The sequence below is a fragment of the Melanerpes formicivorus genome, unplaced genomic scaffold (genome assembly GCF_026170545.1).
Source record: "Melanerpes formicivorus ecotype bairdi unplaced genomic scaffold, bMelFor1.0.p_v2 SCAF_59, whole genome shotgun sequence".
In the NCBI taxonomy this organism is placed as follows: Eukaryota; Metazoa; Chordata; class Aves; order Piciformes; family Picidae; genus Melanerpes; species Melanerpes formicivorus.
In genome coordinates this window covers 4,403,799-4,418,650 of record NW_027142411.1, presented here as the reverse complement: position 1 = coordinate 4,418,650, position 14,852 = coordinate 4,403,799, and the positions used below count along the sequence as shown (strand labels likewise).

The 14,852-nt window shown below is 49.4% G+C and overlaps 1 protein-coding gene across 3 annotated transcripts in view; it reads left to right on the top strand.

Moving 5' to 3' along the window:
• Positions 1–247: 247 nt before the first annotated feature.
• LRP3 (LDL receptor related protein 3) overlaps positions 248–14,852 on the top strand; it is a 28,227-nt gene continuing 13,622 nt past the window's right edge. The window contains exons 1-3 of one of the 3 annotated variants that reach the window (XM_068161687.1): positions 248–580; positions 5,488–5,535; positions 12,083–12,221. In XM_068161687.1, the coding sequence (XP_068017788.1) occupies positions 514–580; positions 5,488–5,535; positions 12,083–12,221 (254 nt within the window). In that variant the 5' untranslated portion in view covers positions 248–513. Of the gene's footprint in view, positions 581–2,099; positions 2,163–5,487; positions 5,536–10,048; positions 10,182–12,082; positions 12,222–14,852 lie in introns of those variants that run through there. The other 2 variants (XM_068161688.1, XM_068161689.1) reach the window with 2 other exon arrangements.

The window sequence follows — 14,852 nt, the reverse complement described above, 5'->3', positions numbered from 1 at the left end:
CCGCCCCCTGCCCGGCGCGGGTGTCGGGCCTGGCGGCGGAGGGGCGCCCGGTGCCTGACAGGAAGCTCGGCGCTGCCGGGCGGGCTCGGCCCTCGCCTTCCCTTCCGCCGCAGCCCGCGCTGCTCCTGCGCCGCCCGCTGGAGCCCTCAGGTGTGCGCGGCGGGGCGCGGAGCGGAGCCGGGGGGCGCGGAGCGGAGCCGGGGGGCGCTGCCCGCGTCCTCCGGACCGGCCGCCGCCGCGGCTCGGCGGGCCTGTCACGTGGGGCGGCGGCGGAGCGGCGGCACTGCGGTCTGTCCGCTTCCGTCTGTCCGCTTCCACCTGCCCCGCCGCGGGGAGCGCGGCCCAGCCATGGGGCTGCGGCCACGGGAGCCCGCGCCGCTCCCGGCCCCCTGGCCTGCGGGGGCATCGCGGGCAGACCGCGCCGCCGGCTCCCACGGCTCGGCGTAGACGCTCGGCGGGAGCGGAGCTGCCGCGGTTCCCCCCGCGCTGAAGGGCAGGCGGTGGCGACCCGACATGGAGAAGACGGCGGCCGCGGAGCTCCGGCAGGGCGCGCTGGTGCCGCTAACGGCCATCTGCCTCGGTGAGTGCTGGCCCGGCCGCTCCCCGCCTGGCGGGGCATGTCCGGGCACGGCGGCGGGGGGCTCGGGCACCTGCGGTGGGGCTGCCGGGCCCCCTCGCCCGCTACGGGCAGTTACCGGATGAAGGGGAGGAGGGAGATGACGGGACTCCGCCGCACCGAACCGTGTCGGCGCGCCCCCGTCTTGCCCCCAGGTTTCTAACGGAGCCCGGGGGAGGCTGCGCGGCCGCGGGTCGCGGTGCCCGGCGGTGGGGGGGGCCGAGCGGAGGCCGTCCGCTCCTGCGGAAATCGGCGTTTCAAACGTCTGTGGTTCTGAACCCGCTACGCTGACCCCGCATAACGCTCCTTAAAAAAAGTTTGGCCATCGCGGGGGCCTCCGCCGGACTTTTCGGTCCGCCGCGGCGCGGTGCGGGCAGCGGCTCCCGGGCCGGTTACGAAACTGCCCGCGGTGCCGCCTCGCCTGCCCGGGCTCGGTCGTGGTACTCGCCTGCCTGTCACTTCTCTGAGTGGCAGCGTGGAAGAAGATTGTTCCCTCCGTTGCCTCTGCTGTGTTCCGTTCTCCCTGCCTGCTGCTCGGAGCGGTTGCTCCCCGCGCTGCTGGCAGCAGGTGCTTGGCCCTGGCAGCGTGGTGCGGCTCGCTGCGTGCCGGGGTGGCAGCCCCTACTGTCGGGGAAGGGCTTTTTGGGTAGGGAGAAGCTCTGCCGCCAGTGACCGCAGCGAACATGCGGAAGGCCCCCCGCGTTTAACGGGCAGGTAGAACTGGGGGTTACCGAGCTGGGCTCCGTCTGCCCCATTCCTGCCTGCTGCCGCCGATCCGGGGCTGTCCCAGCTCTGCTGACAGCTCTTTAGTAAACTCCTCCAGCTAGAACGTGCTAAAACCACGGCTATTTGCTGTCGGAGCTGGTGTTTAATAATCCCAAATTATGGTTACTATTCGTTACATAAGTGATCAGAAATGAGTATCTGTGGCCAGACTCTTTAATTCCGGTTTTGTGAAAGTGGCTTGGTTGGTTTTGTTTTCGGTTTTGGTTGTGATCTGTTTGTTTGTTTGTTCTTATGTGGTGCTTGCCTAGAGAAGTGTAGGAAGTTGAACGTTAGAAGCTGCCCTGGTTACTTCAGATGTCCCTTTTTTGACGGGAGTGCGGTACAAGAAGCTAGCTAAACTGCAGAACAGCCTGAACATCCCTTCTGCTAGTGCAGAGCCTTAAGGGGATGTCAGAGATGTGCACAGCCTGAGAACTGTCTGCTGCGTGGGTTAGCTAAAGTTAAAGATTTTGACCATCTCTGAATTTCTGGGGGATTTTGTTGTGGCCCAGTCAGCCCTTTGGTAAAGCTTTGCTGTTTAACAGAAAGAATGGTTATTATTAAAATGACTACTAAGATAATGAAAGATTATGTGAACCCCAGAGTTCAAGTGAAAACAGTTCCTGTATATAGCTGTAAGCTGATGCTGGGTTGAAAGTTTAGTAGATTTCTGCCTTCTGTGACTTCTGGAATTTCACTGCCTGGCTCTTCTTTTCAGCTGGAATGTGTTATTCCTATTCCTTGCATGACTGACAGTAGTGGAAGTTGGGAAACGTGAGAGGTGGGGAGTTTGTAAGGTCTTCTGCTTGAGTGAACCCGTGAGGATGTAATGCTGCTGCTGCTTTAGCTAATTTTGCCTTTTACTTCCTGCTTGTGTGTCCTTTCCATTTGGCCTTGGTTTTGATTCCTGCTTCTTGCCATTTTCTTTCACTTTTTGATTTCCTTGGGCTGTATGTGGTGTTTGGTGTCTGTATCAATGCACTGACACTGACGTTTGTTCTTTTAGCCTTGTCTGTAAAGTGCTGCTCTAAGACTGGAACTGAGTTTATTGCAACTGTTCTTCCATGAGGCCATTTTGTTTCTCACTCTTGAGAAATTCTGAGGTACAGAGAAAATTATCAGATAGGAAATAACCAAAACAGTGGAGCTGGTATCTCCTTCTGGCTGTGGGGAAAATTCTGGTTTGGAGACGCCAAGATGCAAGTTTCCCTTTTGATCCAAATATAACTGCTTCCCAGCCATAAAGCAATCCAAACGAGTGGCACAGTGAGTTTCTTACATGGAGTTCAAGCCAACTGAAGGCTTCTGTTTTGTTCTGGCTCTCCCATAACAATGCCCACTGCTTCAGAGGAAGATCATCTAGAAACCCTTCTCTAGTTTGTCACCTGTCTTTATTTTGACAAGATTTTGTTCTGGTAAGAGACAAGCATCAGGGGAATGGCTGTTCTTTCTTCTGGGCCTCTGACAGTTGTGAGAGCTGAGTGCTTCAGAAAATGCTGCTTTGCAGAGTTGTGGTTTGATTTGATGGTCCTGAGTGAGACTGAGAGTGAGGAAAACAGATACTGGAAACTGTAAGCATATTTGGTTGCTGGGGAAAGTACCTGATGTGAAACCTGGACTTCATTTTAAAGAACTGTTCTTGACTGATGACTTCTTAGTGTGCCAGAGTTTGAAAATGAGAGCAAAGAGCTTGCAAGAGCAACTGAGAGGTGTTTTGCATTTGCAGAGCTAAATGAACAGTTTTGAGGGTTGTCTTTCTTGGGTATCTGCTAGGTCTGGTATGCAAACCTGCCTACAGCTCTGCCTCTTCTAGTAGCAGACTAAGGCTGTGTGCTTCACAGTCCTCAGAAGACAGCAGGGTGGCTCTGAGTTAGCTAATTCCACTCTTACCTATTGCACCTCTTGTCTTCATGCTGTTTATTTCCATTTAAAGGGCATGGGGACCCCTCTTCAGCCACGAGGGAGCCTCTGATTGGGAACTTGTCTTCTGCTGTGGCCATTGTGTAGGAAGTGTGAAGAAGGACTGTAGAGTGGTAGTACAGACCTGGACATTTCCACACAATGTATCTTCAAGCACTTCCAGCTGTGGTGATGATGGTTTTGCAGAGGGTATTCATGCACGTTCTTTGGATGAACCAAAACATTTCCATTTTCATGAAATTAAATTTGTGACTTAATCATGGGTTAATTTCTTCTCAGTCGTTACGACTACATCACCATGGTTACAAGAACAGCAGTACTTTAATACCCTGTCAGGAAACACATTGCTGTTCTTGCTGTGATCCAAGGTTTGTCACGTGTGGAGTCACTGGAACCAAGCTGTGTCCTGCCATGGGATGGGCAGCTGCTCCTAGGTGTGCTTGCTGACTGCTGGAACCAGCTGGTGCTGTGGGCATGCTGCAGTTCCTGCTGCACATTAGTGTGTGATGAAGTCAGTGCAGTTAGGGTGCTGTGAACACAATGTCAGTGCTCAGTAACAGACCTGCAGCTCGGGCATGCTTCTGCTCCAGCCACAGGACACAGATGCTGCCACTGGGTTCCTTTCTGCCAGTGTGCCTTGCTAAAACCTCAGTGCTGCAGCTGCCTAGAAGGAGCTGTCAGAGGCTGCCCTTGCTCTGTGGTGGTGCCCTGAAGCCCTCCGTGGTGAAGGATGCCAGGAACAGCCATTCTCTGGTCTGGGGCTGAGGCCTGTCACAGGCTGTGCCTGCTCATATGGCCATCTGCCTTCAGCTGTTGGAACTCTGGCTTCAGCAAGGAGAAGGTCCACTTGTGGGCATCCAGAGGGAGTGCAGGGAAGGACTGCTGTGGGCACCTGGGCAGCTGTAGTTCAGCGGTAGCTCAGTCCCACCACTGACTGGAAACTGTGGCTGGGACCAAACGGCCAAGCCGAGGGATCCTTTTTAGCTTCCCTGTTTCCACTCCTTTCCTACTAGGTGCTTTTTGCCTTTGTACTGCTTTGAGTTATGCCAGAAGGTGGTCAGGGCAGGGATCATTGTTTTGTGATGTGTTTGGACAGTGTCTAAGACAATGGGGGCCTGCACTGGTGCTTGCTGCTCTGAGTCATAAATAGTGTTGTCAGCGGCTTCCCAAGTGACTGCTGGGAACAGGGATGATTTCTTTTCCTCTCTTCTCCTATTGTTCATTTTTTAGTGATATTTTTTACTTGCCAGCAGATTGACTGTAAAAAGATTTAGGATGTAACACGTGCAAAATAAAGCCAAAGTAAGTGCTTGGGCTGCGGTGCTGTACATTGAATTTTGGTAGCCTTTAAAACCTTTCTAATTCTTTTAAACATGTCATCTTGTTAATAGTTTGTAATTCTGGAATTCTGCTAAAATGAGAGCAATTGGTGAAATATGCTGTAACTGTTAGAGAGGCATGGCTTGCCTTAAAGAGTGCACGGAGAAACTCCTGTGGAGCTAACTGTTAACGCAGGCCTCTGGAGCAGCAGTGACACGAGAGAAACTTGTTTTGGTGGTAACAGCTCTTAGCAGATCACTCCAGTGGTATATACTGTGAGAGGAGACTTAGGAGAGAGTGAAGAGTATCCAAGACTTAATTTACAAGTCATTTGTGAGTTGCAAGCACCACCCCCTGTGCTGGCTGCTACCAGTGGGCCTTTTTGAAAGTATCCTTGGCTTTGCTTAGAAGGTCTCCTGTCAGCTTTAGCTGTTTGGTTTCGAGGTGACCTATGCCCCGAAGGACCAAACTTTATTTTATTCAGAGCAGAGATGTTTAAAGATGATCACTGTGTTCCAGCTTTAAGCAGGTAGAGTGGCTACCTGTGACGGTGAATGTTGCAGTGTGATTGTTCTGCTCTCTTCCCCAACTGAAAACAGCTCTACAGAAGAGCACTGGGAGCAGACTGGCAGTTGTTTCTTTTGGCAGCATATTTGACAGATACTAAACTAACACTGTGTGTTGACTCTTGTTCTAGCTGCAGTGATGGATAATCATTGATTACATGGCTTGCCTGTGTAGATAAACAAAGTGCTTGTTGGAAAACTGTGATGTATTTATATTAACACCTAGAAATGCTTAACTACTGACTGTCACCCTGTGCCACTTGGAACCTGTATCAACATTATTTTTCTGTCTTTACACAGTGAATTTCTTCCTGACTGGGAAAATAGAAAGTGCTGTCACCTCAGTAGGTAAGATGTATTTTCTTATTTGTATTTCCTGTTCTTCTGAGTTTCTACTGTTTCTTCCCCATGTGAGGATATCTTTTAAACCAGCATGACCCTGGTTTGAGGAAGCTTAGGGCTCTTAAGTCTTTCTGGGGCTATAGGCTCCCTTGGTGTCACTGTGCTATGTTAAAAATGTCTCATGAATGTCAGCGTGTACATTCTGCCAGAATCAAAACACTCAGTGCAATTTCCTTCTCTGCAGCAGTACTGTGATTTACTGATGTGAGAGCAGCACTGCAGTCAGGGTGATCAGGGTCTTCTTGTGCCTGTCCCTCCACAGTCACATTGGTAGGTGTATTACTTTATCTCCAATGAGGCTGCAACTTAAGTTAAAATAGGAAAAACTACTAGGGAAACAGGAGGAAAATAAATGGGAAAACATGAAAATAATTCTAAGGCAGTGTGTTGAATAATGTTGGAGCTTGAGTGTTCCAGTCAGCATGGGTGGTTGAGAGTTTTACATCGGGGAAAAGGTAGTCTGTGATTAGGTGACTTTCTGGAACAGCTCAGGGCAAATAGAGGTGAACCATACAGGATACAGGTTGTTTGCAACACACCATTGGCATCTATGTCCTAATCTGTCTGGATGGTTCTGTGGCTTTCGATGGAGTCTGCCATCCCCTGGCTGTGTAGAGTATGAGGGTTTGTTACTGTGTGGTGGCTGGGCTGACCTGGTGCGCCTGCCTTGGCTGAAATGCAGAATGCTTCATCCAGTCAGCTCCGCTGCTTGCCTGTGCCCTGCTTGCTAGAAACGGAAGGTTGTACCATTTGGCTGTTACTCTTTGGAGTATGCTGAAAGCTTTCATGTGGTTTTGCCGTGATACAGGTTTGAGTTACTTGTCTCCCAGCAGCCTCATTGGAGTGGAGGAGAGAAAGCATGGTGAGAGGCGATTGCAGTTGTGTCGGATGGAGGAACCTGGAAACTCCAGGCCGGTCAGCCTGACCTCAGTGCCAGGGAAAGTGATGGAGCAGATTATCCTGGCGGCAATAACTGCGCACCTGAAGGGTGGCCAAGGGCTCAGGTCCAGCCAACATGGATTCAGGAAGGGCAGGTCCTGCCTCTCCAACCTGATCTCCTTCTATGATCAGGTGACCCGTCTGGTGGATGTGGGGCAGGCTGTGGATGTGGTCTACCTGGACTTCAGCAAGGCCTTTGACACCGTCCCCCACAGCAAACTGCTGACTAAGCTGTCAGCCCGTGGATTGGACCACAACACTCTGTGCTGGGTTAGGAACTGGCTGGAGGGCCGGGCCCAGAGAGTGGTCGTGAACGGTGCCACATCCAGCTGGAGGCCAGTCACCAGTGGTGTCCCCCAGGGATCAGTGCTGGGCCCTGTCCTCTTCAACATCTTCATCGATGATCTGGATGAAGGGGTCGAGTCAGTCATCAGCAAGTTTGCAGATGACACAAAGTTAGGAGCAGATGTTAGTCAGTTAGAGGGTAGAAAGGCTCTGCAGAGGGACCTCAACCGACTGGACAGATGGGCAGAGTCCAATGGGATGGCATTCAACAAGTCCAAGTGCCAGGTGCTGCACTTTGGCTACGGCAATCCCATGCAGAGCTACAGGCTGGGGTCGGAGTGGCTGGAGAGCTCCCAGACAGAGAGGGACCTGGGGGTGCTGATCGACAGCCACCTGAATATGAGCCAGCAGTGTGCCCAGGTGGCCAGGAGGGCCAATGGCATCCTGGCCTGCATAAGGAACAGTGTGGCCAGCAGGAGCAGGGAGGTCATTGTGCCCTGTACTCTGCTTTGGTTAGGCCGCACCTTGAGTCCTGTGTCCAGTTCTGGGCCCCTCAGTTTAAGAAGGACATCGAAACACTTGAGCGTGTCCAGAGAAGGGCAACAAGGCTGGGGAGAGGCCTTGAGCACAGCCCTGTGAGGAGAGGCTAAGGGAGCTGGGGTTGTTTAGCCTGGAGAAGAGGAGGCTCAGGGGTGACCTCATTGCCCTCTACAACTACCTGAAGGGTGGTTGTAGCCAGGAAGGGGTTGGCCTCTTCTCCCAGGCAACCAGCACCAGAACAAGAGGACACAGTCTCAAGCTGCGCCAGGGGAGGTTCAGACTCGAGGTGAGGAGGAAGTTCTTCACCGAGCGAGTCATTCGGCATTGGAACGGGTTGCCCAGGGAGGTGGTTGAGTCATCGACCCTGGAGGCGTTCAAGAGGGGATTGGACGTGGCACTTGGTGCCATGGTCTAGTCATGGGGTCTGTGTTGACAGGTTGGACTCGATGATCCTCGAGGTCCTTTCCAACCTAAGTGATACTGTGATACTGTGATCATGTGTAGTTTCTCTTACCTGTGTGCTGGAGGATAACAGGTTAGGATAATGCAGTTTGAGGCACCTGCCAGGTATGGCCTTGCAGGAGATGCTCCTTAGGAACCCTGATGAAGGTTGGGAGCAGCATTTGCTGTTCCAAACACATGGTGGCAAAGCGGCTTGTCACAGTGTTGGTCTCTCTGATAAGGTACAGTCTATTTGTTTGCAGAACACTGGTAGCAGCAGCAGTAATGAGTTCTGGGGGTCTCAGGCTGAGCCAGTGTTTTGGCTGTATTTGTACAGGAACTTTAATGCAGAGCAGCTGCTGCTGACAGGTAGCAGCCCTCCCCTGAGACCCTCTGCCTGTGCTCCTGGTGGGCCAGCTCAGCCTCTTGATCCAGCCACACACAGGCTCAGCTTTTGTCAGCTCAGCCAGTCCAGCCCTTGGCTGTGCCGCTCCTGGTTCAGATACCAGCAGCACAAGCAGCATGCTGATGAAGGGCAGCTTTAAATCGTTTTCTCTCCAGGGGCATGAGGATCAGCATTGAGCTATGTGTGCAGGTCTTCCTTGAGGGGACATTGAGAGAACTCAGGAGAGCTTTCTGTCCACCCTGAGGTAGCTGCTGGGAAAGCACATATTGCCAAGCCTTTGGTTTGGAGAAGAGGCTCCTTGTGGCAGGTGCAAACCATTCTTAATGACGCAGCAGATGGTTAGGATGTGTCCCCTGGGACTGGGGCAGACCCTGGGGCTTCAGAGAGCAGTGTGAAACTGCAGGTTTTGTTCTCTGCTGGAATTGTCTGAACATTTATTCTTACACAGCTCAGTGCCCCCAGCACTATCCTCTGGTGGAGCTCAACGTTTGTTATGTTACAGTTGCTTCTGCAAGAGCAGGAGTCGTATTCATGTGAAGTGTTGGAAACTTCCTTGCAGATATTTGTGGTGTATTTAGCTGGCAAGTGGAATCTATTGCTGGCTACAGTAGAAAAAAACAATCTGATTATTACAGAAGGAGCCTAATTAAGATTAACACCTGCTTGAGAAACTTGCTGAACTCAGAGACTCCTGGCATTTGTTTGAAGTTGTTTAATTAATTTTTCATGGTCTTAAGAATTTATCTCTTTTTTTAGAAGCACCATCTCAGTAAGAGTGGTGGTGTGTTGGTCCCCCCAGCCCAATGACTGGTATTCTAAACAAGGAAAATGTAAGCAGTTTGGGGCTTTTAGTAAACTGGGCTTTCAGCTCTGGGTTTGTACAGAAAGGCTGCAGAAGAGTCACAGAACAGTTGCTGAAAACATGTTATCACTGCTCCTGTCACGTTGTCACTGCTGGTAACCCTTCAGAATCCAGGGCTGTACCTTTCTATTTAGAGACTTCCCTTTCCTTTAGATGTTTTGGCACATGGAGAAGGCTTTTGTTTATTTTCCTGAAGGAATCTCCCTGTCACACCAAAGCTCTGCTTAGCAGCATTAGGCGTGCGTGTGATTCTGCCAGCTCCATGGCCAGGGCTGAAGAGGAAGTTGAGGCCCCTTAACCGACACTGAAACCCCAACAGCACGAAACTGCCCCCTTGTCTGGTTTCTCTGATTTGTTGTCAGCGCTGGAAGCTTTGTTTAGTGTAGATTTTTCTTTCAAAATTCATGTAGGTGAGAGAACAGCTGCTGGAAGCAGCACTCAGATACTTCAGCTGCCAGTGCAGGAGGAGTGAAGAGGCTGGTGTCTGGTTAGGAGGGAGATCTGTCGGTCTGTTACAAATACCACAGCAATGACCAGTGCTGGAAAAGCAACGAAGTGGTGTCTATGTAAACACAACAGCAATTTTGGGAGGTGGATAGGTGTGTGTCCCCATTTTGCTCCAACAGCTTTAGCAAACTGTGTGTCTTTCCTTGAAATGGTGTGGTTGTGTTTTGGTTATATGAATTCAGATTGGTGGTCTGTTCAAATCAGGAGCCTTTTTAGGAGCCAAGCAGTTGTTCTTTTCATTTTGGGTAGAGCAAGTCTGAAATGCACGTGTCAGAGAGGTAAAGCCGTGGGAAAGCATTGCGCGACAATGCCGCTTGCAAGAACTGCGACACACACTATCAGTGCAGACCTTCCCTTCCTTATATCCATAGCATTTTTCCATGTTAAAATGGGAAATCTCTTTCTTTTGTCTGTTCTTTCCATGTCCTGTGTTCACAGCAGATGTGCAGTGTAGTAAGAAGAAGCATTTCTCACTGAGAGCCTGAACTGTTGTGTTACACCAGATCCCGTGCTGACAGATTAGGAGGCTGTAGATGACCGCAAAAGAAAAATGCTCATGATGTTGCTTCAGCAAGGCTGGGATCCTTCAAATAACTATTGCTCAGGATCTTTGTAAGTGCTTCCTAAAACTGAGAAACAAGTGTTGGGGAGAGCAGAAGCTCTGCTGAACTGCACTGAAGTGCTCCTGTGGAGTCACCAGCCTCTTAATGGGACTTCTCAGAACAGGGAACCAGACTCAGCTGTGTGTAATTCTGACTTTTCTCTGCTCTAATGCATATCCTGTGAGTAAGGAACATTGATCCAGAGCAGTGTTTGGTACAAGGGCAACAGGAGCATTTGCAGAGCTGTTGCTGGAAGCCTCTGAACAGTGCTGTCTGCTGTCATTGCTCTTTCTGCTTTGTGCTGTTTGTTTTCTTCCCATTGAGTAGTCTGGCAGCTATGAAGTGCAGTCTTTCCATCTCCTTTTATATGGTTGCTAGGCCCAGGTCCTCTTATGCTGTGATGATGCATTGATGCAGTGACAAGTTTGTGGAGAAGTACTTTTGAAGACATAACCCGAAGGAGAACTGGAGTTGGGAAGTGCTGTGGATCTTGCCCTTGCTTTTGTAATTCTATGATTAGGTCTCAGTGTTTTGCCAGCATCCAGCTGGGGCCCCTCTGGTTGTAGAAACATGGTAACAGCAACGCTCTTGCTTTTGCTACCTGCTGTGCCGGAAGATACTTGTTTGGAGAATAGATGTTTCCCTGTGTTTATGCAGTCCATGTGCTTGTGTGGCCTTGAAAGGAGTAGGTACCACATGCATGTTTCAGTGGAATGCCCTGCTTGGAGGGTAACAACAATGTTTTGCCTCAGGTAAGTTACTCACCTGACACTTTTTGTATTCCTCTAGCTCTCACTTCAGAAGTGCCCACTGTGAACAAGCAGCATAGTGCCAGGCACAGACTTACTGGGGGGTGGGAATACTGCAGCCTGGCCCCAGCCAGCAGCCCTGCAGGTGCCCTGCTGCCCAGCCCCCCACTGCAGATGGACCTGATCCTGGCTGTGAACTGAAAGTGTTTCTGTGCGGAATCTCAAGCATTGCTGCAAATCTCTGATTTGCAATGCAGTGTGTGTGAACCTGTATGTGCATGGGGAAGCTTGAGGGATGGTGACCCTTTTTTTTAATCCTTGCCACCTTTTTAAGCTATGAGAAAGTAAGCTGCTGTCAAGAAAGGGAATATTCAGCTGCAATCCACAAGTTGTGCTCCATATTTGTTTTAAAAATAGTTGAGAAAGTATTTTTGGAGCATGTTCAGAATAGCTCTTGCAGCACAGAGAAGTTCCCCTCTTGCAGTCTGCTGAGAGCACATTTCCCCATCAGAGCAGCTTTCCCACTTGTCCTTGCAACATTTCACTTTCGATTTTGAATTGCATGATTACAAATTGTAAGTATTTGATGCAGCCTTGATTGGCCTGCTGTTTTACAGCTGATTTCCCCTGTCTGTGGCAGTTCAGAAGACGTTTAGAGTACCTGGTAATGTTTGGTGAAAACATTTGACATTGGAATGCAGTTTGTTCTTTTGTTAACCATCACAAACTCTTCAGGCCTGTCCTGTGGTTAGGAGAGCAGACAAGAAGTCAGGAGCACACTGCAGCAAAAGGAGACTTTAGATGCTTGGCACTGAACGTGGATCCTCGTCAGGCAGTGGGTGATGTGCCCAGGCTTTGGGACTGAGAAGGACTTGTGTATTGCATCCTCTTGGCAGATCCATGCAGCAGTATTGATTGGAGCCTTTGGGGGATTTGTACAAGGCTATTGATTGATCCTGCATTGAGATGCAGGTTGTGCTTACCTACACTTAGAGCTGCTGTCTTAATTAAACACCGAGGTAGAGTAGAAAGCAGCAGGAGGAGAAAGCTGTTGACTCATTTGTCTGCAATCCCCAGAAATTGATTAAAGCTCTGTGGGTAATGTGAATTGTTGATTAGGTAAAGCATTAACAATATTCTCTTTTTCCCCCCTTATTAACAGCTCCTTGCAGTGGAGAGCTGGAACAGCGCACAGAGAGACGGGGAGTTATCTACAGCCCTTCTTGGCCCTTCAACTACCCTCCAGCTGTAAACTGCAGCTGGTACATTAAAGGAGATCGTGGAGACATGATAACAATTAGGTATGGTCTGATTTTCTGTGGAGATACAGGCATGTTGTGCTGAAAGGAAACAAAATGTGAGTTCTTATCTGATGGAGGAGTATGAGGCTGTGTGTCAGAGCTGCTGAGCTTGGTTACACTGCAGTATGGCTGCAGGGTGAGCACCTCTCATTTTACAAATGCTCTGCTGCAGCCATTGCTGTATGTGCAAATCATTTGTAGTGAGACTTCACACACCTTTGGTAGGTGAGGAGATGGGAAACAGTGATGTATTTACTCACAATAAATAGCCCCCCTTCTCTTCCTTGCTCATAAATAGGAATAGGTGAAGGCTGTAAAACCTGGAGCAGCCTCAGGGGGATATTTAAAATCCTTAGTGCAAAAATTATGTTTTCTGAAGTGTGTTGAAACAGTGCTGAGTTTAACTGACAGTTGAAGATGGTAGTTGCTTGTTGTTACTTGTTAACCAAAAGACACATGCTTTTCTGCTTAACATTTCATTCCAGCAGTATTAGGGAGCAGTCCTGGTGGCACAATTTCAGGTCATTCTATAAAAATACTGTTCAGCAAAGACTGGAGTTTATTGCAAATGGTTTGTTAATAATGCTTAGGCTCTAATGTCAACATACTGTGGCTATGCTCCATTTCTCTGAGCTAATCATAGTACTTTTCAAACCAAGAATTTGTCATTTAAAAAGGGAAAAGAAAGCTAGCCTAGGAAAGGGGTTTTTGTTTGGTTTTTAGCACTGTTGTATCTGACACCATCTGCTCATTCTTTGCTCAGCTGCTTAAAAGGACTGCAAACCTCTTCAACTGCAGATGCTCAGCAATTAAAAACAAATCTGCCACAGATGGAGTAATAGGAGGGCTCCACCATCCATAGTTCAAAATAGGAACTACTCATCAGAAGTGAGGAAGCAGATACCTGCCAGCATTTCAGACCCATAAATAGAAACATGCTTTTAAGCCCCATTAAATTGTATTGGACTTGGGGAATTTGTTTCAAAGCAGAGGGTGTTGGAACCTCTGAGGAAGCATACAGATGAGAGACAAGGCTTGGCTCTGGAGAATGGGACTGCAATTCGTGCTCTGAAAACATCTGAGCCCACACTTAGAATTAGGATTCTCTTCTGCAGGTATGGGTGCAAGAGTGGCTAAGGAGATAAAGGAAAGTGAGCTGATGGAACTGATAATGATGTGTGTAGAGAGCTTAGATGTGTGCATAGCAGCAGGGTTTGAAAGGTTTCTTCTCATGGGGTTTGTTTTCTGTCCCTGCCATATCCTGTCCTCCTATGCACATGCAAACAATGGGAGTTGTGCGTCTACATCCTAGGAAGTATTGTGGTGTTACATGTCTGACTATAAATGTGCTTGGAATGACTCACTCCAGGGTATGAAATGTGACAGCAGGGGAGGATCTCTTCAGGAGGATGTAGCCCTGGCAGTGCTGAGGACCTGAAAGAAGCAGCTGGCTTGCCTTGGCCAGCACTGCATAGGCAGTCTAGGAAAGAGAGTTCAAATACCAGCATTTTTTCCTTGTAACAACTGTGTATGCTGCTGGTCCTAATAGTGTGCTGAAAAGGGCACAAAAGAATAGCTGTTTAAATTCTCCTGGGAACACCAAACAGTTCTTGTGATAACATCTGGATTTGTAAAGGTTTCAAACCCTCACCTTCTCTATATTGTGTTACCCTGAGTGCACTGAATCCTCACTGACAGCAAGGCAACAGTCTTCTGTGAGGATCATAGTGGAGATGCAGCAGGAGTCCTTAAGGGGTAACAGTGCAGTCTGGATTTCTCAAGCAGTTGCAGTCAGTGGTCATTTCTGAGAAGCCTCTTACTCAGCAGCTTTCAGTAGAACTGTGTCCAGACCTGCAGGTGGATGTTAAATGCTGGGGCCTGTGGGCCTGCCCTTGAGAAGCTTTGCCTTCATACCAGCCTTTCATGTGTGTGTATCAATTATTGAGGTGTTCCAGAGGAGATTGGACGTGGCACTTGGTGCCATGGTCTAGTCATGGGGTCTGTGTTGATAGGTTGGGCTCGATGATCCTCGAGGTCCTTTCCAACCTAAGTTATACTGTGGTACTGTGATACCCTCAAATTTCCATGCTTTTATTGTTGTGCTTTGTAGCTTACCTTTTAGAAATCCCTGGGGATGACTTTCCAAGACCAGGAAGCACATGTTCTTTGAGCTTGTACCTCTGCTAGTTGTGCATCTTTCAATACTTTCTTCCAAGTCTGTGTGTGTGCTGGAAAGGTCCTGCTGAGACCTGGGGATGAGCGTGTAGCCACTGCTTCCCAGGAATTTGCTGTGTCACTGTAGATTCAGGTAATCAGTCTGTTGGATATCGGTGTGCAAATGTCTTGATTTCTCTTCCCATTTTCTCTGTTTCTATGTCTGTTTTCACAGGGGCCTGCATACAAACCCTGTAGGAGCAGATAAAGGTGCCATGTGCAGCACCTGCCTCGGTACCATCCTTTGCAGGCTCTACCCATCACTGTTCCCTCACAGCTGAGAAGTCACTGTTACCTGAGGGTTGTAATGAACCTGAGGTGTAAATGAGTTGTGGCTTATTACAGGGATTTATGGGACAGAGTAAATGTTCTCCATGGAGAACTAGATGATCCTTGAGGTCCCTTCTGACCCTAATG